The sequence below is a fragment of the Scleropages formosus genome, chromosome 20 (genome assembly GCF_900964775.1).
Source record: "Scleropages formosus chromosome 20, fSclFor1.1, whole genome shotgun sequence".
NCBI classification, from domain to species: Eukaryota; Metazoa; Chordata; class Actinopteri; order Osteoglossiformes; family Osteoglossidae; genus Scleropages; species Scleropages formosus.
Window position 1 is genome coordinate 24,314,255 of NC_041825.1, and position 20,382 is coordinate 24,334,636.

Genomic DNA, 20,382 nt, shown 5'->3' on the forward strand with positions numbered 1-20,382 from the left:
TGCAGGTTACCTTAAAGTACCTGTGATCAATAAGACCTCAGTAGCAGGTCACGCCTTTAGTTATAGAGCACCTAAACTGTGGAATAATCTACCAGTTACTGTCAGAAGTGCTCCATCTGTCTCAGTCTTCAAATCCAGACTAAAGACTTACATGTTCACTCTGGCATATCGCCATGAAATTTAATTCCACTTGGCTGTGTTTCTGTTTTTCCCACCTCTGTATCAGAATGTATTAAACTTATTTAAGTTAGAAATTACTAATAATTTCTTCTTGTTGAGCATTGTTTCCCTACAATAAGACCTGGGGAGGCCGACCGGCTGTTACAGAAGCACCCCATGCTGACTGAAGATGATGAGCAACCACCATGATGGACGATACGTACCTTGCTGAACTGGGAAATCATGCTACCATACAGAAACAATGCCATTATTACTTCTAAACTGGCTTAGAAGTCTTATTTAATCTAGAATGCTCAGGAGGGGTGGGCAGCCACTGGCACTTGGACCCTCATAGGTTTTTTTTTTTTCCTCCCTTGACTTTCAGTTGGGAGTTTTTTGTTCCTCTCCTTCGTGACTAGTAGGCATACTTATATCTTTATAAATGCATTGATATTGTATTATGCTAGTCTGTAGTCAACTGTCTTCTTTGTTTCCTTGTCTGATGTATTTATTTCTTTGCTTTATGCCTGTGTTCAAGCGCTCTATAAAAATAAACTGAATTGAATTTAATTGAATTTTACAGCATTTTATGTTGAGGTCATTAATTTAAGTTTTCCTTGAGTTTCCTTCTTGGGCCCTGAACTTATCAGTACACATCTTTGAGGTGTGTTTCAGGTTGGTAAGAATTAAGCACTGCCCTGTAAGGCATAACCCTGCTATGATGACCAGGCAGGTTGATATGGACTTGGTAAAGACCGCCAACTCTGTGTCCCGCAAGACAACCCTATATCATCACACTGCCTGTTCCATACTGGACAGTGGGAACCACACAGACACCAGTCATGTGCTCACCTTCTCTTTGTTTTACTCATCAGTTCATAAGATCGACTTCCACTCCCGAAAAGTCCCATTTCCGTGTGATTTGGGCCAGACAAGTGGTAAGGTGTAAGCAGGTGTACTCAAACTTTTAGCTGGCATTTAGTTGCCTGAGTGTTTAAGAGAAGATGTAAAGGTTTGATGTGACATATTACACCATGAAGCACAATGTTTAGCACCATCCTCCATTGACCCCAGGATATGCTCTTGGTCCAGGAGTTCTCCCAGCTCTCACCCAAGTGTCCATCTACTTAAGTCAAGTAACTTAATCTGAGGACAAACCAGGGTCCTGAGAAGCACCCATCCTGATGTTTTTTTAACCCGCTGCTCTGCGTGAATCATTTGAAGATCAGCTATTATGATAGTCAGCTGCACCGCCCAGAGGACCAGCTCCAGGGAGTTCTAGTTGGACGTAAAATGGGGCTGCCGAATAAGAAGGAAACCCTTTGAAGAATTCCCCTGCTGTCTAATTGAGCACGATTACTGGGGGTCCCCAGTGGAACCCACCTCCAGGATCCCTGCTGCTCTAGAAGTGGACCCATGGCAGCTAAACAGCTGGTCCCTTGATAGCCCTTTACAGCATGGCTGTCCGATCATGGTCTGCATCAACCAATGTCTTGACAGCACAGACAAAACATTTGCCTTCAAAGTAGAAATTTTGTCTCCGTTTTGTGTTTGGGGTCTTGCTGTCCGGTGCACTAGGTGTGTGGCACAAGGGAACTCAGTGAAGTGGTTCAGCAATGGGGTTCTAAGCACACAGATATTTCCTACAATGGCTTTAAAAGTTTGGGTTCAAGCAGTGAAACTTTTTCCATTTTTGGTTAGGAGGACACGGCACCACAAACCTCCTTCGTATCTTCGTATCTCCCTCCAGCACAGTGAGAGCTACCATTGGAAGACCCGTGAATGAAAGACTTTCATAAAGGTCCTCCAAGTGCTTTCCGGCGGCAGCTGGTGTGTAAGTCAAACAAATGACTCAGGAACCAAAGTTTGTATTTTGCTTTTTTTTTATTTTAACCTTTTAAACAAATTGTTCAATTACACCTACATTACAACATAATGCATAATGTCCAAACATGTCCATACATGTCCAGTACCTCAGCGCAAAACAAACATTCAGGTCTGAACATTACATTTGAGGTTTTACATTGAATTTGGACATTCCATTAAAACTGTGGTATAGGAAAAGCAAGAGAAAGTATAAAAAGGTAAAAAAAAAAATAAATAAAATTAAGTGCAAAGTAACAAAGCTTCTATTCAAAACATTTGGCATAAAAACTCTATAAACCATCTGAATGTTCCATTACAATTAGTCAGTACAAGAAAAAACATACAAATTTGAGTACTGAAGGCAATTCGAATAATTCTACAAAGCATTACAAGGGCCAGTTAAAATTGCAGAGGGAGCAAAAAAATATTAAATTTGTATTTGTTAAACAAAACATTGAGGTGAAAGAGTTCCAGTATTGCCATCTGTTCGGACACATACTAAGGGATGACATGAAATGTAACAGTACAATATTAGACAAATACACCAGAACGCTTCATTAATGAATTTAAATAACACATACCTGTACACACTGCATAGTCAGGAGTGATGGAAAAGGTCCCATTACCCCATTGCTATCGTATTTTACTAGAGTTCTCCAGTATCTTCTCTCAGTGGCGCTAGAGCAGGACCCCTCCTAAAAGTCAAACCAGGTTATAAGTACGTGTCATTAACTGCTGCTCTCCCTGCTACTTAGAGAACCACAAGGCTTGAACATCTGGTTTCTGGAGGGTCTCAGTAATGGGAAAGAGCTGCAGAAACACAGAACTACCAAAGCTGCTAGAACGCCATACAAGAGTGCAAAACAACAAAGGCAGTCTTGGCCTAGTCTCAAATAACTCTTTATAACTGTTGCATTATAGTGTTATTTTCATAAACTTAACCCATTTTCTGCCCCACTTAGACTCTCTTGCCACTGAGTCACATTATTAGATTTACCGTAACGGCGCAGGCATTTATTCCCCGTTTCTGCACATTTCAAATTACACCCTGCTGGTAAAAGCACCGGTTTGAGAAAAAGACAGCAGACAATGTGGGGCAAATATCTTAAGACCTCTTTGTCGGTAAAACTCATTTCTTTTGTTTGTACCAAGGATCCTGCCACCACCAGCCCCCTCCCTGTTCCCTCAATTTGCTCCCAAGGACGGTTTAAAAATAAGAGCTCCTGCCTGGCCTATGGGGACAGCAGATATTCACAGCAGGGCCGAGCCCAGAGGATGACACAGTTCTCTGACCGAAACCGAGCAAGGTGGCAACCCAGATTGCACCACGTTTCCTTGGATGGAAGGGGTGCAGGTGGTCCCAGCCACGTCACTTTTTCAGAGCTGACCGAGGCATCGAGGCTCCCGAGGGCCCGTGGAAGCTTGTGGTAGGAGCATTCAACGCAGATATTGTCCAGCAAATATGAAAGCATATACTTCTCAAGCCAGTTTCTCCACATTGAGCACCCACCAAAATTCCTCACATGAAAATAAATCTTATCTAAACATGAAAAATGACCCTTTAAGCATGCCACACACCAGTCAACGGCTCTCCAGTTCCCACCATAAAGCTGCGATTTTGTACCAACCTACTACATTGCCATGATTTTCATCACCTACTTGGTTAACTTAGTAGCTGTTTTTTTTAGACGTGACTGATGTTTCATGATCTGGTAGTTGGGCATCTTTCATGCTTCACTTAATATGCAGATTTACAGCTGCCCAATTTCTGAAGCAATGTAGGTTAAATGTGTCTCAAGGGCACAACAGTACTTTTCCTCTTGAGATTTTAATCTGTGGCCTGTTGGATCTTTTAGCACTTTAAAAGATTAGATTAGATAGATAGATAGATAGATAGATAGATAGAATAGTGTATCTTCACAGTTTGCTCTCTATACATGACCCCATGAGGATGTCAGGACTCCTACGGGTGGGGACAATTTCTGTGGCTCCAGGGTTTTCAGTGGTGCTCCCACATATATTGTCATTGTCCTCAATGAGGCCCTGTTGGAGCAGTGCTAACCTGGTATAGATCACCCCACATGCGAGCATCAAGGCACCCATATTGGGGACAATCAGTGTAAGGTGTGTTCCGCTCTGCAGGATTCTCTCTAGGAACCATATGCTGCGCAAACATCACAAATATGTATTACCACCAGGTCTTTTGCACACTGGCGGTGTGAAGATCACAGTGTGCAACATGAAGAGTGTGTCTATTTTTTTTACACAGCTCTAGACCCAAAAAGAGAAGTAGAGCAAAAGCAGTGACCAGATTATGAACCTGAACACTAAGTTTTCATCCAGATTCATTTTCGTTCTCGTTACCCACTTTGATCTGCCCACCATTTAATTTTTTTTCTTTCTTGGTGGTCAAAGCATAGCTGGTCTTGGGGTCCAGGCTCCAATCAAATTTCATCCTTCTTCTTGATCCAGTTTCCCTTTTACATGATGTGTTATGGTTCAGATGAGGAGAATCTGTAGCCACGCAGCTTCCTCTTCTCCTTTTCGTAGTTTGCCACCCTGCCTTTCTCATTCCCTCACTGACGTTGTCCTCCTCAACTTATCCTCTGCTGACCCCCATGTTATCTCCAGAACTCTCCAAGTCCCCACTTCCAAGTTCTCCATCTGTCCCCAATCATTTATCTGTCTCATTGTCCAGTCTCAGTCTGCTTCCTTCTGTCCACAGTCTTCTGGGACTCTCAATTTGGATTTCTGCACCTCTTTTATTGCTGTCACTACCCTGATGGTACATTGGTGTTATCTTCTTGCCACCCCATAGCGTCCTGTCAGAACTGCCCCCGCACAAACACACACATACACACCTATCCTCCCACAGCAAGCCGGGTGCATAGGCAGCCGTGAGCTTATAGGAGGATCGATATGTTTTCAATTTGCAGCAGCGGCTCGCTCCCCAGCATTTTAATTAGAGCTGCTGCCTTTTTTAACTCCCAGAGAGCAAGAGAGAGAGGGTTTCATGACCAGCACCATCCCTTGCAGACTGATCAGCATGGCATCACACATAAGATGTAGGTTGATGATGGGAAGCTGTGCTGGAAACAGAAGACTGTATATGTGTACGTGTGTATATACAGTATATGTGTTTGTGTGTGGATGAAGTATACCAAAGCAGGAGGTGAGAGCTTCAGGGTTTGCCAAAGCTGATTCCACACACCTGCAAAATTAATTTTCAAAAATTGTTCCTGAGCATCTTGCTTCAGAGCTGACAGATGTGTGTTGAGCAAAAATCTGCTTTGATCGGGTTCTCTGTTGTCTGCACTCTTTTCCATTTGAAAATAGAGAATATTTGTCATAATTCCACGTGAAGAATGATTTCAGGCATCAGTTAAAGGACTGCCAATGCAGTGATTAAGGGAAGATGATTAAAAGCACTCTTTCAAATGCCTAGAAAGGCTCATCAGTTGAAACCCTCAAGAAGGACACTAAACCAAAGTAAAACCAATAAAATAAGCTAAACTAAAATAATGTGAAGATATATCATGCTTAGATGTTCAGGTGTTCATTGAGCTTGGCATTCAGACTGCAAACATTTCATCACCAGTCGAGGTGACATCATCAGTGCTTTGTGTGTAGCATGTTGGCGAACACCTGAACACGAACACTCCAAACTAAGAACACCATCAATCTTCTCTGCCATTTCTAATATCATACTTACTATCTAACTGCTTTATAACCTACTTATTGTTCCAAGTGAACATGTGTTACTGAAGCTATTAAAGGTATTACTTATGCGATGGATTATGGGTATAACACAGTGGAAGCTTTCTGTTTGACAGCCCAGGGTGGGGGGGGGGGGTGCCATTGAGGGCCAGTTGTGGAAGAGGCAGCTAAGATGGCAATAAGACGGGACATCAAATACAGATGTGCTGACTGCTCTGTTTCCATGGGAACAGCCCCTCCCCCCAGTGCGCTGGCAGTGGCCTGACAAGCCTAGGCTCACACGTCTCACTGTGTCTCATGTCTCATGTCTGCATGCCACCGCGTGGACCTGTTTGTATTCCTCCCACATCCCTGTCCCCTCCTTTGCTTAAATTTCATTCAACACGAAGGCCTGTGAGGACCCTCTGCAAGTCTCTGTGCCAGTGTGTAGGGGTGGGGCTTGTGCATCAGTGTAAATTTAGAAAAAAAACAGGATCATCTCGAGTCCATATCTTAGGATGTGTATTTATGTGCACCGCATGAGTGTGTTCATGCACTGGACTTCTGTACATATCTTCAGGTGCAAATATGTGTACAGGTACATCCACCCTCCCAGTCTTCATGTTCTTGCTTCTTATTCTTCAAAGTCTGTTTTCCATAGGAGAGGTAATTCAAAGCCAGTGGACCATATACTCAGACTGCTAAACATATGTGATTCGGAGACACCGAAAGCACGTGAACAAACACCATCATGAATGCAACTGCGGGGTGATATTACTGACTGCTGCATCTGCATTCAAAGTGCAGGTGTGCAGACCTCTTTGTGCTCTTTCCACATGCTCCAAAGATCTGATCCCCTGCTTCCATTTGAGTTATACACAATTTGTCAAACGGAACCTTTTTTTATTGCAAAGGGATTAAAATAGTCAGGGTAGTGAAGTGCTTCATCTCATGGAAATGAAGTCACATAACTAACGATGTTGCACTTATTGCTCGACAGTCATTGCGTTATTTACATTAATTTGGAAAAGCTGGCATGTCAGAGAAAGCACATAAGCAATCAAATGTTGTTAACCTTCACTTTGCAGTAAGTTATGAGCTATATGAGAGCACCCTGGTTAGAAGAGAATGTAGAACTATTGCTTACACAAGGTGAAAACATGAGAATAATACCAGGAATCACATTCCTGATACAAGTCACAGGTGGACATCAAAGCTCAGTACTAAGTCCGATTATTAATCAGAGTCTGTAAAAAGCCTTTGGAACTAAACAAGTAGTTGTAGCTGGTTTGACTTCAGATCAAACACTAATCCTAAAATGAAAATGGCAAATTTTCCAGAAAGAATTTTTTTTTAGCTGAATCATAAATCTGGGCTCCTGATTAATAGAACCAAAGTTTCAAATGGTTCATTAACAATGTTATTGAAAGTTTAGCCTTTTCACACAGATTTTTGATTAATTACTTTACAAAGAGCATATTTTATACATTGCTATGAATTAATTACTAAGAGCATGCAGCATGGTGGCTATGGAGATGGACAAAGCAATAAGTGAGGAATTGAGTCGGAAACTTTGAAGGGACCTTAAACTAAATTGTCTTTGTTACCAGACAGATATAAAACTGTACGCTCTATGTCAACTGAAGAGGTGTTTTGCATGAATGAGACAAATTTACATAAAGCAACTTATAATATTAATCTATCTACAATTATTTATGCATTTAAACAGGGGGGTAGAGCAACTTTGGGTAAGTACCTTGCTCAAGGGTGCTACAGCCAGAGGTGAAATTCAAACCTGCAACCTTTCGGTCCAAAGGCAACAGCTCCAACCAATATGCTACCAGCTGCCCAATAATCAATAAGCAATACATTTGCTGTTTACTTTGGCATGTTTGGTTTATTTTTGTATAATACAGATCTGTAGTCACTGGATTTTATAAATCCTCTAAATATTCTCTTTTGAACACACAGAGGAAGATGGGGTCAATATTTCCACCTAAGATGGAAGAATGAGTCAGTTTCAAGGAAACATACGTTGTTGTTTGTTTTCTTCTTGGACAACATATGGTGTATTAGAGCCATCATGCAATCAAAGGACTAGGGTTCAAATCCCCACTTTGGCTCTATCCACCTTTAACAGGTTCTTACCCTGAACTGATACAGCAAAAAAAATGCCCAGCTGCATAAAAGGGTAAATTACCCTGTACGTCCCCTCCCTGTCTCTCTTTGTTGGCTGCCTGGAGCTATCAATTTCAAGGCTCTGGTTATGGCCATCAAGACAATCAACAGATCAGTTCCCTGTCACCTACAGGGCCTAATCACTCACTACGCCCCAAAGAGACTGCAGCACACTCCTCCACCTCTGGTTGCTTACTGGTCCAATCTGATACAAAATCAAAAGCCCAGGCCCTCGTTTCTGTCTCCAGTGTGATGCAACAAACCCCCTCTATCCCTCAGAGCTGCTGAATCCCCTTCAGCATCCAATACAGGGTTTCAAACACCTCTTTTGGACCCACTTCTCTTATGATCTCCTATCTACTCCATGAATTTCTATTACGTTATTTCTTTAAAGAGTTCACTTCCAAGAAATTCTATATGCAGCTACTCATGTTAGTGCTGTCAAAAACAGATGTTTTGGATTTTTGACTGTACTTTGAGAATCACCTGCCTGTGTCTTTCTCCATCTGCTGGTGAAATGCACTTCTGAGCTGCATGTCGATTTGGTCGATTCGATCTGCAAAATGAATAAGTGCAAATATAAAACATATTACAGAGCACAGTGTACAAACCTAACATTGCAAGATACTTTGTAAAAAAAAAAAAAAAAAAAAATCTGCTAATTGCATAAACAATAAGAAGTGTTTAGAGAGGCGATGTACATCCCCACCACATCTAGGCGTGTTTCTACAAATTCCAGATCAGCACCCTGAACAGTGGTGTATGAGCGCAAAGAAAGTTGAGATGTTCAAAGACACAAATGTGTGATGACCCTGACTTGGCCTGAGTCGGGGTAAAGAGTGCACCAAAGGACGAAAGACCTGACCCACCCAAAGCGAGCTTCTGCCCCAGCACAGCCTCATCTCATCTTGGGAACATGTGCTTTTTAGTTTGCCTGCTATTCTGTTGAACCTCCTTCCCTTTGCCTTCGCTGCTCCCTTTCTCACTTCTTCTCCCATAGTGGCACGTCTCCTCAGCTGTCCCCTCCCTCCTGGCCGCCTGTAGCCGTGGCGCTCTATCGGCGGCTCCCTCATCCACTGCCTGCTCCGTATGCTAGTGATGCTCTGTCTGCCTCTTCATTTTATTGAACTATTTTTAAACTGGCCACATCCCTAACCTTGACTGGCGGGAGGAGAGTGACTGAGAAACGGAGACAGATGCGGCTGACGGGGGTGGGAGGAGGGGCGGGAGAGGGACGGAGGAGTTGAAAAAGACGAAATGGAGAGAGAGAATGATGGAGATGCGCGGGAGTTGGGGGGGGGGGGGGGGTATGGAGTGAGTCAGTGAGCGCATGAAAGATTGTTGAGGCAGGTTCACAATAAACACTTGCGAGTGAAAAAGGACACACTCGCGCACACACCCACACAGCGTCATATATCAGGACCTGTCCCTGGGCACTGATACATACACAGTGAGGACCCTGCTCACATGAAGCTGCACTGTCAAGCGCACATGTGATGATGAGGGACACTCCCCGTGCACACAGCCACACAGTAACACACACAGATACACAACCTCCAAAGCTGTACCTCCGGCTCCTTGCATCACTGAGAGGCACTGCAATCCTCTCCTCCTCCTCTTCCAGAGGCCCACCGGCCGCCGATCAAACCTGGGCACGTGGTGCCCCCCTGTGGTGCGCTGAAGAAAGATCGGCACTCTTTTCGACACCCTTTAAAAGCTAACAGGTCATATTTTACCAGCAACCCAACACATCAGATTACACACTGTGCACCATTTCATAAAGGACAGAAACGCAATATAGATAATGGCGATATTCAACATTCCGCTACACATTTTTATCCTTTTAACTGATGCTTTTCTCCAAAACACACACACACAGAAACTGCTTATCCCGACCAGGTTCGCGGTGAGCCACAGCCTAACCCAGCAACACAGGGCACAAGGCTGGAGGTGGAGGGCACACACCCAGAACGGGACGCCAGTCCGTTGCAAGGCACCCCAGGTGGGACTCGAATCCCAGACCCACCAGAAAGCAGCTCTCTAAAACAGGGAATGAGATTTGTATGCTAAATTCAGCTGGGTAATTTTTACTCAAGTAATTCAAAGTACCTTGTAGGGATTCAAACGCAGGTCCTTTGACTGTAAGATAACGAGGCCAGTTGTCACCACACTATCCACTTCCCTGAAATATGACATAATTCACATGATGGATTTAACAGCATCATCACCACTAAGTACTAATGTTTAAAACAGGCTAAGGAGCAGCAGATGGTGTAGTAGTTAGAGCTTCCAGTGTGGGATGCAGGGGTTGCAGGTTTGAATCCCACCTCCAGCTGTAGTACCCTTGAGCAAGATACGTACCCTAATTTGCTGCAGTAAAAAAAAAAAAAAAGAAATCCAGCTGTAGCAGTTGGTAAAGAGTTGCAGGTAGCTTAACATTGTAAACTGCTTTGGAGAAGTATCAAATACATGTAAAGTATCAGTATATTTAAAGGTAGAGGACTGAACCCCTCACATACAGGTTTCTATGAACCCATGAAATTTGAGTGGTAGCTGCCTCATCCACCACTGAAAGCTACTTTTTGTTTGTGGCTTGTCCAAAAAACCATTTGCTGTCAATCAAGATCACATCACCATAATTCATTCCTAAATTAGTGATACAGCTGTAAGAAACAGAGCCTCACAAGACTCTTCAAACCGATTCCAGTAGTTTATAATTGTTTTAGTGATTTGAGACCAAGCTATGTCACATTAATTTGCTTATTAGCAATCCTATCATAGGTAATTTACATAAAGCAGTAGACAGTTATACAGCTCCTTCTATGGTTATTATTGACTCCAACGATTCCCTTGTACACAATTTACAGAGGATCATTCATTTTGGCTGTGCTGTAATAGCTGCATCTTTGAAAATCGTAATACAAGGCCATCATTCTCTCTCCGTAAGAAGAATGCTGTTGCTGAAATTCTGACACAGCATTTTGGTATAGAAAGAAGTTGAAAAAGGTACTGTAACCTTGGATGCATATTTATTTTGGGCAACATGTTCCAGCCAACCAAGCTATTTATCCAATGAGCCAAATCCTCTTTACTGCAAGATGGAAAAAAGAATTTCTGGGACAGAAATGAGGATATTGGGTGGTATACATAGCAAAATGTAGACACTAAACTCCCAACAGCGCTTGACTTTTTTTTTTTTTTTTAAATATAAAAAAAAACACATAAGCAGTGCTACTGCATTTAATGAGAATACAGAGCGGGGTAAGTGCTGCCAAGTCAAATCTGACTCCTGGTGACCACCTGGAGTTTTCACGGCAAAGGTGGCAGAATGAAGCGGTTTCACACAGCATTTTTTTCCCCATGTCTTCGGATTGTGGGTGGAAACCCATGTGTAAACAGGTAAACTACACACAAATTGACTAAGGATTGAATCTTTGATTTGAAACCACAGCAACTCACTGCTTCAGCAAGTTACCCATGGAACCATGCATTGCTAAAAAAAAAAGTAGTTACCCCAGCAAATGCGTATTTTGGTTTCTCAATGGAAAAGGGTTGTTTTGGTGGCAATTCTCCAGTGCACAAAAAACCACAGAAGCACTAGATGAGAGAGGAAACCAGCACACATGGGGATGACAGCTGGGATCCTGTACAGTATTGTGCTGCTCTTGTCTGAGGCAGGTGGGCTACATCTTGACAACAGCCATAAATTTTCTAAGCATTCCAAGTATCATGGATATTCTTGATTTTCCCAAATAGTGGGGTAATAAAATTACTTCAGTTGTTCACAGCAAAACATTTACTATTTCCTTTTCATGCATTGCCTGCTGGCAAAGAGTATATGAACTAACATTGTAGAATATCTGAGGTAATCATCAATGAAAAGTCCGTGGTCTTTACCAGCTTTACCATAGTGAAATCACACCAAATCGGATCAGACAACAGAAAAACAATCTGACTCAAGTTGAGTGATTCCAGGGATTAGGACCAATTTAGTCATCAGTTCCAATTTACACATTTACTTAAACTGCATTAGTTACACCTATGCAAAACTAGAAAAAGGTTTCATGTGGGGTAAATCAAAGAATTTTTTCTGAAAAGATTTAACTTTTAAAACATTGACTATTTTATCTTGTGTGATCTATTACAAAGATGAAAACAGGAACACAAATATTTTGCTTAAAATGATTTTCTACTATGCCAAAAAAAGACAGGAGAACAATGGTTGGTATTTCACCATTTTTAATTTTCCAGCTGTTTACACATGTTCAGGTGTACACAGCTTCTTGCTTGGTCAAAGGCTGTCCCATCTCAGCTTTCCTCATCTAAAACCGATAAAAAAAAAAAAAAAAAGGGGGTGAAACAGCCAAAGCTCCACACCCATACAAACAGGCATACAGATAGCATAAAACCATCTGAATATGACCATCTAAAATCTGAGAGAACATCCAGTTTGTTACTTTGTGGCTACTAGACATTTCATGATTTTGTGCTTTAACATCTCTCAGCACTGAGTTCCAATTACCACTGGTGAAGGCTGCAGAGCTGCAGGATCACTGATATCTTCTTACTCAGACACCACTATATGTAACAGTGAAGCATGCCGTGTGTAAACATGTGGTTTGAAACTACTTTTGGGAGTTTACATTTTAATGATATAAATGTCTCCCTTTCTCACCTTCATCTTCTTCGTCCTCCTCCTCCTCTTCCTCATCATCCTCTTCCTCAGAGCTAAATGTTCCATCTGGGAGGCTGTACACACGGATTACTTGCTGTGAACAAGAACACATCCACTTGAGTGTTACTGGCACCAGACTACAGATCAGACACACCCATTTTGTGCAATGCAGAGTCGTGGTGGTGCAGCACTAATCCTGGAAGCACAGGGCTGACGTCAGGGTAGACCCTGGATGGGATATCAAGGCAACACACGCGCACACAAATTCAGATTAACCAGTTCACCTGAAACAGGTCTTTGGACTGTAGGAGGAAACAAGAGCACCCAAGGATGCCATGCAAACACAGGAAAAACATGCATACTCCACAGAGACTCAGCTGCATTCAAAACCATGTCCAAAGCCACCCTGTTTGTCTTAGTACAGTCCTATGAAAATCCAAACCCCTGGTTTAAAATGGCCAAAGCCAGATGAGGAAAAACAGGACAAGTTACAGAAAGTCTTTTGTCAAAAAATCTTGTCATAATTTTATATTAAACCTAAATCAATTAACTGCATCTATCACATTAAATAGGCTAGAAATTCATAAAGACACACCGAAAATACTTGTATACGTGTACTGTAGCTTCTGTAAGACAATGAGGATGATAAAAATGCCACACTGATACGCCAATATTTCCCCTATAACTGCAAGCCTCACCTTGTTGGGGTCCTTCAGGATGAGGTACTTGCCCTCATCAAGCTTGCGACAAATGTCAATGACACAACGCAGGATGCCCCAAGCATTTTCCATACTCAGGTTGATCTGGCTGGCAAATTCGTTGGGCTTGAACTGCTGGGTGCCAAGAATCACGTGGCGCGAAGAGTCCTTTACGTGGTAGCGGGACACATACCTGTTGAAGGGGTCAAGAGGGTCAGTCTCTACATTGCTTTGAAGAAACTCCTATTCTTTCATAAGCAATAATCGTGTCCCTCCAATGATATTTCACAGAAATACAAACAAACAGTCTGGTCTGCAGAAAAGAATGGAATTTTGGGGTATCACTAACAAATAAAACAAAGTAAATGATTATCGGGCAGAACAGAATACAGAATATAAAAACGCATTAATTTTTCTGATTTCAGACACTTAATATCTTCTCAGGAATCCCTTTTAACACAGAGGTAAACCCCACTCCAAATACAGAAGTCCAAAAAGCCAAAGACTACACCAAAAGCAATGTTATACTGTAGAGCTAATATTGGCCCAATGTTTGTTTTTGGATACAAGGGTGTATTTTTGAAGACACTCAGCTTGGAGCTCAAGGTAAAAAGGTGGGCTGGTCACAAATGGAGTACAAAGCCCTGCCCCAAAATAGCATTAGCAGCATACCCATCTGTGAATAATACACTGAACAAAACGGACACTGAAAAATGGTGGAAAATGCACTTGGAACCCATGGTTGGAGGTTAAAAATAAATGGATGAAACCTACTTCGATATGTAGCGCTATGAACATTGCAAGAGACAAAGAAATTCCATCAAAGGAGGATTCAGCATTTAAAGCAACAGTCAAGGTAGAGGGTGGGGTACAGAATAAACAAACCAGCAAGAAGAGTTAATTTGTTTCACACTTCTTCACATCTCAAAACACAAGGTCTGAACACACATCTGATCAATATTTTCTAAGTACAGTTATGCGGTGTAATGTTGATTTGTTTATACATATTGCCGCTTGTATCATTCAATATATACAAGAGTGGCAGGGATTAAAAAAGGTTAAAATTATGTAACAACGCACTACAAAAATCTGTCAGGAGGTGCAGACACTATGAAATACAAATGAAAGCTAGGTACTCACTGAAAAACTGGCTAATCAGTACCTTTCTACACATTAAAACATTAGTAAATCATATCTATCTTTGAATTAATTTACCAGTATAATTCTCAGAAGAACCCAAGAGGCCCAATGCATAGCCTAACCTTTGACCTCTAGCCCAGGAACTTACCCCAGTTTCAGGTACTCCGACCCAGCCAGTATGGCACAACAGGTCCAACGGGCCAGCTTGTAGCTGTTGTTCTTCAGCTCTGTGGCCAGCACTGCTCCTCTCTGGGAGTCCAGCTTCTGACGCCAGTCCACACCGTTGCAGTACTGGAGCGAAAATGCAACACGAATCAACCCAGGAGGTGAGAGCGTGACACGCTCCTGCTGACTACTCCGTCTGAGCACAACTGGTGGGGAAGTATGCTCAATACACTGATGCTGTGTAAGCACAAGTAATTTTGACATCAGATATCTGCAGGGGGCAGGAATTGGTCACGTCCCACCTGGTTATAATTAACATGCATGATTGTACGTTGACACTTGGACTATATAGACATCATCTCTAAGGCTGACATACGTGTCTGTGTGTCAGCTGGTGCTGCACTGGCTCTTTGGAGAATTCTGACCAGTTTGCTCATCTGCTTACTTTATTAGAGGTGCTTGTGTTGACATTCAGCTGTCTCCCGTGTGGAAAAAAATTAACTGATGAGAGGTCAGTATGGACATTACAGAGACTGCACAACCATGTCTTACCCTGGAATCCCACTCATTCAAGGTCTTGATGTTGATGAAGGACACCTCGCCGCTGGCCCCAGTCATGACTCCATCGTGCTCACAGCGCACAATCAGGTCGATGTCTTCGCCCAGCTTCCATCGCCGGTACCTGCAGAGGCACACCAGGGTGTTGAGCAGGTGGCCACAAAACAACCACGACTGCCAACTGTATGACTGGAATCTAGGACTCATATTTACATTTATTCATTTAGCAGATTTTTTTCTCCAAAGCAACATACATCTCAGCAAAAATACAATTTGTCCATTACATTAAGAGAAAGAGACATGGCTACAGACAAGTAATTTAACTACCAGTCTGGTTAACACACTTGACTCAAGTCCAATTTAAACAGATTAAAAGGGGACTCATTTTTACAGGTGAAAATCCTTTGGAATTCAACCTTGTAATGACCAAACAGCCAAAAATGATACAACAGCACCTTCTACAGCAATTCACTAGGGAGCCTGATTTATTGAAAGTCCTTTACAGTTTGGCCAGGGGAAGGATACCACAACAGTCAGAGAGAAACAGGATCACCTGTAGGCCACAGAAGCCACTTCATTCTTGTCCATGTCCTCTTCCACAAAGGGGTTGGGATTAGGGAATTTGTGCTTCTCTCCACCCTGAAAAGATGCAAAGAACATGAATAAAGCACCCACCCAACTCTGCTAAGTGGGTTCAGGGGGCAGAGATGATTGAAAGCCATTTGGCTTCTTTGCTGCATTGGGTCACCTTTGATTTTGACACCTTACACTCACTTAGAAACCATCTTAAGAATTTCAGCTTAAGGCAGATAACTTGTGAGGCAAGTAATCCCTCCCCCTCTTCAATCATAAGAGGAGAATACAACCAACTACTGGTGTCCAGATGAGAGTATTACAGTACATGAACCATGGCCAGATAAGTCTTTAATACAGCTGTGGCTGAGATGCACATATAAGGGGGGAAACCCACCATTCGCAGGCACTGCTGGGAGAAGTTATGATTGATGTATGTGGCCTCCATGGCCAGGTTCCTTGGAGAGTTGAAAGAGTTACCCTCATCCTGAGGAGGCTCATTAGCCGTTTCACTCACTGTCAGCAGATCTGATGGAGAGGTGAGAGACAGAGGTCAGGGCTGCAAAACCAGTTTACAGCAAGGCACAACACTGGCAACAGGAGTCTGAAAAGGAAGAAAAAAGGTAAAAATAAAAAGGGCAAAATTGCTACATTGCAATGGCACAGGTGATCATAACTTCTGTACCTCATCCACACTATATACAAAATAAAACACTGAATATTTTACCACATAATCAAGGGACACCATTCTAGTCATGTGCTATCTTTCACTCAAAGGACAAAGTCAATAGCCATAGATGAATTTACTTCCCCAGAAAACTTGAGCAAAGGCAATATATGAAGTAGGGTTTCACCAAAATCTGAGTTGTCCCTCTTGTCAAAGAAGAGCTTGTTGCCCACTCTCTGCACTATAATGTCCCAGGAGTTGACAGAGCGCGTGCAGCACATCAGAGTGGCCAGGATGGCATCTGTGGCAAACACATTACCCTGGGTCTTGGCCAACTGGGGGGGCAAAGACATAATAAAGGGTGTGTTCAGCAGACAACTCAGAGAAAGAGCATCATGGCAGTTGTCAGCAATCAGAATATAGTCGCATTCCCACAAAGAACCACTGCAGACACTACAGAAGACTCAATTATCAATTATAAAGGTCTAATCTGTACAAGCAGGTCACTTCCACACAGTGTACCTTGCGGATGATGGGGTCATCTGTGGTTGTCACAGTGTGGAAGATCCTCTTAATGCTCTTGAGCGGTTTCTCATTACGGGTGGTGATGCGGTCAAAGGCCTTGTCGTAGTACTCCAGAGCTCCACAGCATTCACTGGGGGAGGACAGGGTTGGAGGTAATCCGTGGGCAAAGTCCAGAACAGTGCCTCGGTCTCATCTCTGGACCGCAGCAGTAAAATACCACATATGCACCGAGTCTACCGCAGATCCAAACTTATCACACTGCAGCCTTAGGGGAGATACTATGGAGTCCACTAATTTCTGCTCCTAGTTTCAAATAAATGGGAGAGGGTATACTCCCTCCTGAGATATGTCACAAAAGTTTTTGGATACAATTCTAGGACATTTAAGAAGCTGTTCAAGCTCCACCCCTTTCATTTGTTTTTTTTAAAGGATACAATGTCCTCTACAAGGTATAATTGGATTCACCATGTACACTATGGGAGATACGCTTAAAAATATGCCCTGTATAGAAAACAAAAGTGCATGGCTAGAGCTCAGGAGAATGTTACATCTGTAAAAGAGAAAACTCACATGTCAAGTGGGTCAGACACCTCCATATATCTCATCTTCATTAGCCTTGGGAAGTCCATCTCCTCCTTCACCTCCCAATCACTACGCACCTCCACAGAGGAATCCCTAGGCTTCAGCTGTGCCTAAATTTCAAGTCAAAAGAACAAATCAAAAACACAGATTTCCAGTTCCAAACATAAATCCACAGACAAAGAAATTTATACCTGGGACTTCTGGTCCCATTTTTGTCGGACACCAAACTGCTTCTGAAACTTCTTTTGCAGGCGCATACGATCCCTGGAGAACAAGTTAAGTCAAGTGTTTGTCACTGGACATTTAAAGCTTGGTGCTATTTTAAAAAAAAAAAAAAAGGCATATTAATTTCTGTAAATTATACAACCACAAGAGCACAAAAGCTGCTGCAGCTGTCAAAGTGCACACCAGTCATAAGTCAGCTCACCTCTCCTTTTGCTTGGCACTCTTGGGCAGTGTTTGCATGTTGAACTGGGCCATATTCCGGCGATCCTTGTCCCGACGAAGGTTCCGCTGTGATACAGCATAATACTGGTGTGTAAGCATATGTCTAGATAAAAGCTACCATGCAGGCTACAATCCGTGATGGGTGGGCCTAGATCTGCGCAGATATTGGCTGGACAAATGTATACACACCTGTGCAAATCGCATACGGTTCCTCTGATAGGCCGTCTTTTGGGTCTTGGCCGTGTCCACCAACTGGAAGCTTGTCTCATCCTCCTCGTGGAAGTAGGCATATTGGCTGCCTCCACCAAACTGGGAGGAGTACTTATCTGTAGGATGCAGAGACTTGCATATTCACAGCAAAACCTCCCCACCCACACAAAACCACTCAAAATGTCTAAACTCTGGTTTGCCTATGGACAAACACTGGTCCAGTTATAAGGAAGTTTAGAGTTTACAGATCTCCTGGACATACATGCATATTTAACTGTCAAGTGATTCTTTATAGCTACAGCTTTCTTTACCTCAATTTTAAGACCTGGGAAACCATGCTTCTGACTTACTTGTGTATCTCTTATCCTGATATGTTGCTCCAGTCCAGTCTGCCACCTACAAGGAAAAGATGAGAGATGGCAAAACTGGGCAATGTGCACCAACATTTACTAAAACTAAGAATAAACTCCAAGGTGCAATCAGCTGGGACAACTTTCTGGCGGTAAACATATGCATAAGAGACTTCTTACCTTGCCCAGTCTGTCTCCTTTACTGAAGGGCTGGTATGGCATGTCTCTAAACTTCTCCGGGACAGCACAGGGACCCCAACCAGAGGGGTTATCCTGGATCACAGGGGCATGGAATTTCGCCATGACCTAACATTTGAAAGGGGACAGGGTTTTCAATCAACATGCTAAAACATTTAATTAATTTCTAATCTCAAATGCATAGTTACAAAGGCCTCAGACAATTGTTCAGCACTGCTGTCTCCAAGCGTACACAAGGCACATGTCAGCTTGCGCAGTGGACTAGTCATCACAGACCTGAATTACCACCTATAATGCAGAATGTCCTGGGACAAGTGGTGTTTCTCACTTTAAGAACAATACAACAATTTAAGCAGCAGGTGGCACAGTGCTTAAAGCAGTTTTCTTGCCAGCTGAAGCAGAGTTCAAATCCTCCTCTGACAGTAGCACTTTTGAGCAAGGTACTTACCTCGAATTCATACAGTAAGCATACCCTGCTTTTTAAATGGATAAATCAGTGCAATTCACCTTGCAGTGTGAACTCAGTAATAATGAACCGGCCTTGGAAAGCTAAATCACACAAACGTTTTACTTGTTACTGACCTTAAGGTACTATCAAAAGCAGACTATTCATATTTAAGCATCCAACTGAAAATTAAGATGGCCGAGCTTCTTCCAAAATACCAGCCTGCAGTTTACTGGTGACAAAACCAGCTGGCAGTGGGTGGTTGGTACACAATGTTTACAGATACTACCTGGCAAGAATCTGAAGGTTCCCAATTCAAACTCTCTCTTAGTACCCTCAATCAAGTTACATACTTACCATAACCAATACTTAGTTCAGTAAATAGATAAATCATTCGGGCATGCCATTTAACACTTAGACAAAGGAAAGGAGTCAGCTAGAAGACATCGGTCACAACTCCTACCACTACTACTACACTAGTGATGTAACACTACAAGAAGAAAACAGCTAGAAACATTAAATACCGAGTTACTGGAAAGCCTGTCACACAGACAGAAAACAGGACCAAGAAACGCTGTGCTTGGGACCCGCAAATCTTCAACAGAGGAAGGAGCAAGGCACCCAGGGCCTGGCAGGGAGTGACGCCATCCAACCTTGCAAATTATTTATTTATATATACGCATGATTTCCTCCATCCATCTCGAATCCATCTCCTCCCAGTGTTTCTCCAAAGGCCCCATAGCCCTCATCTCATTCTAGTTACGTTTCCTTAACGATAAATGAAAAGCTAAAGTAGTACCAGTCACTACGCCACGGGTGCGGTCTGTAGTAGCAATGAGAAGGCCCCCGTTGTTCACGGACTCGCTGCAATGTCCACTTAAGCCGGAATATTTTCTCTGAATTACACCTTTGCCGTACAAATTAAGCCACATATATATATATTATATGTGTATACCCATTTAAAATAAATGAAAAACAGCGACCAACTCCAACTTCATCTCCGCTAACAAACGAATGTAAAAAATCATAGTTAACTTTTAAAAAAAATGCAGAGATTCTCATAAATAACGATGCATAAAACTTAAGGTTAACTTAAAAAATCAAACCTATGTCTATCTTACCTTGATTTACTACTGGATGTAAAAGATTGTTATAACCTTCTTTTTCCTTCCCTCCAGACGTAACCCTCAACTCAAACTTGAACGGGAAACCGCCAGCGGAAGTAGCACGCGAGCCCATGCCGTAAAGTG

General features: G+C 42.6%; 1 protein-coding gene across 2 annotated transcripts; it reads right to left on the reverse strand.

Moving 5' to 3' along the window:
* Positions 1–12,121: 12,121 nt before the first annotated feature.
* On the reverse strand, positions 12,122–20,360 carry eif3d (eukaryotic translation initiation factor 3, subunit D). 2 transcript variants are annotated; one of them, XM_018746031.2, is made up of 16 exons: positions 20,254–20,360; positions 18,670–18,795; positions 18,490–18,535; positions 18,119–18,255; positions 17,910–17,995; positions 17,674–17,746; positions 17,471–17,586; positions 16,898–17,030; positions 16,563–16,710; positions 16,106–16,236; positions 15,689–15,774; positions 15,130–15,259; positions 14,561–14,703; positions 13,273–13,465; positions 12,575–12,668; positions 12,122–12,221 (listed from the first exon to the last, which is right to left on the reverse strand). In XM_018746031.2, exons 2-16 carry the CDS (start codon positions 18,790–18,792, stop codon positions 12,208–12,210), a joined length of 1,653 nt encoding a protein of 550 aa, XP_018601547.1. In that variant the 5' UTR covers positions 18,793–18,795; positions 20,254–20,360; the 3' UTR covers positions 12,122–12,207. The 2 variants fall into 2 exon arrangements, with proteins under 2 accessions (XP_018601547.1, XP_018601546.1); XM_018746030.2 differs by having other exon boundaries at positions 17,471–17,592.
* Positions 20,361–20,382: the final 22 nt, after the last annotated feature.

Coding starts and splice junctions, on each gene's coding strand:
- eif3d (XM_018746030.2), bottom strand. CDS start 18,792: ATGGCGAAATTCCATGCCCCTGTGATCCAGGATAACCCCTCTGGTTGG. Junction 18,536..18,669: donor AAGGAGACAGACTGGGCAAG/GTAAGAAGTCTC, acceptor TTTTCCTTGTAG/GTGGCAGACTGGACTGGAGC. Junction 17,747..17,909: donor AGTGCCAAGCAAAAGGAGAG/GTGAGCTGACTT, acceptor CTTGTTCTCCAG/GGATCGTATGCGCCTGCAAA.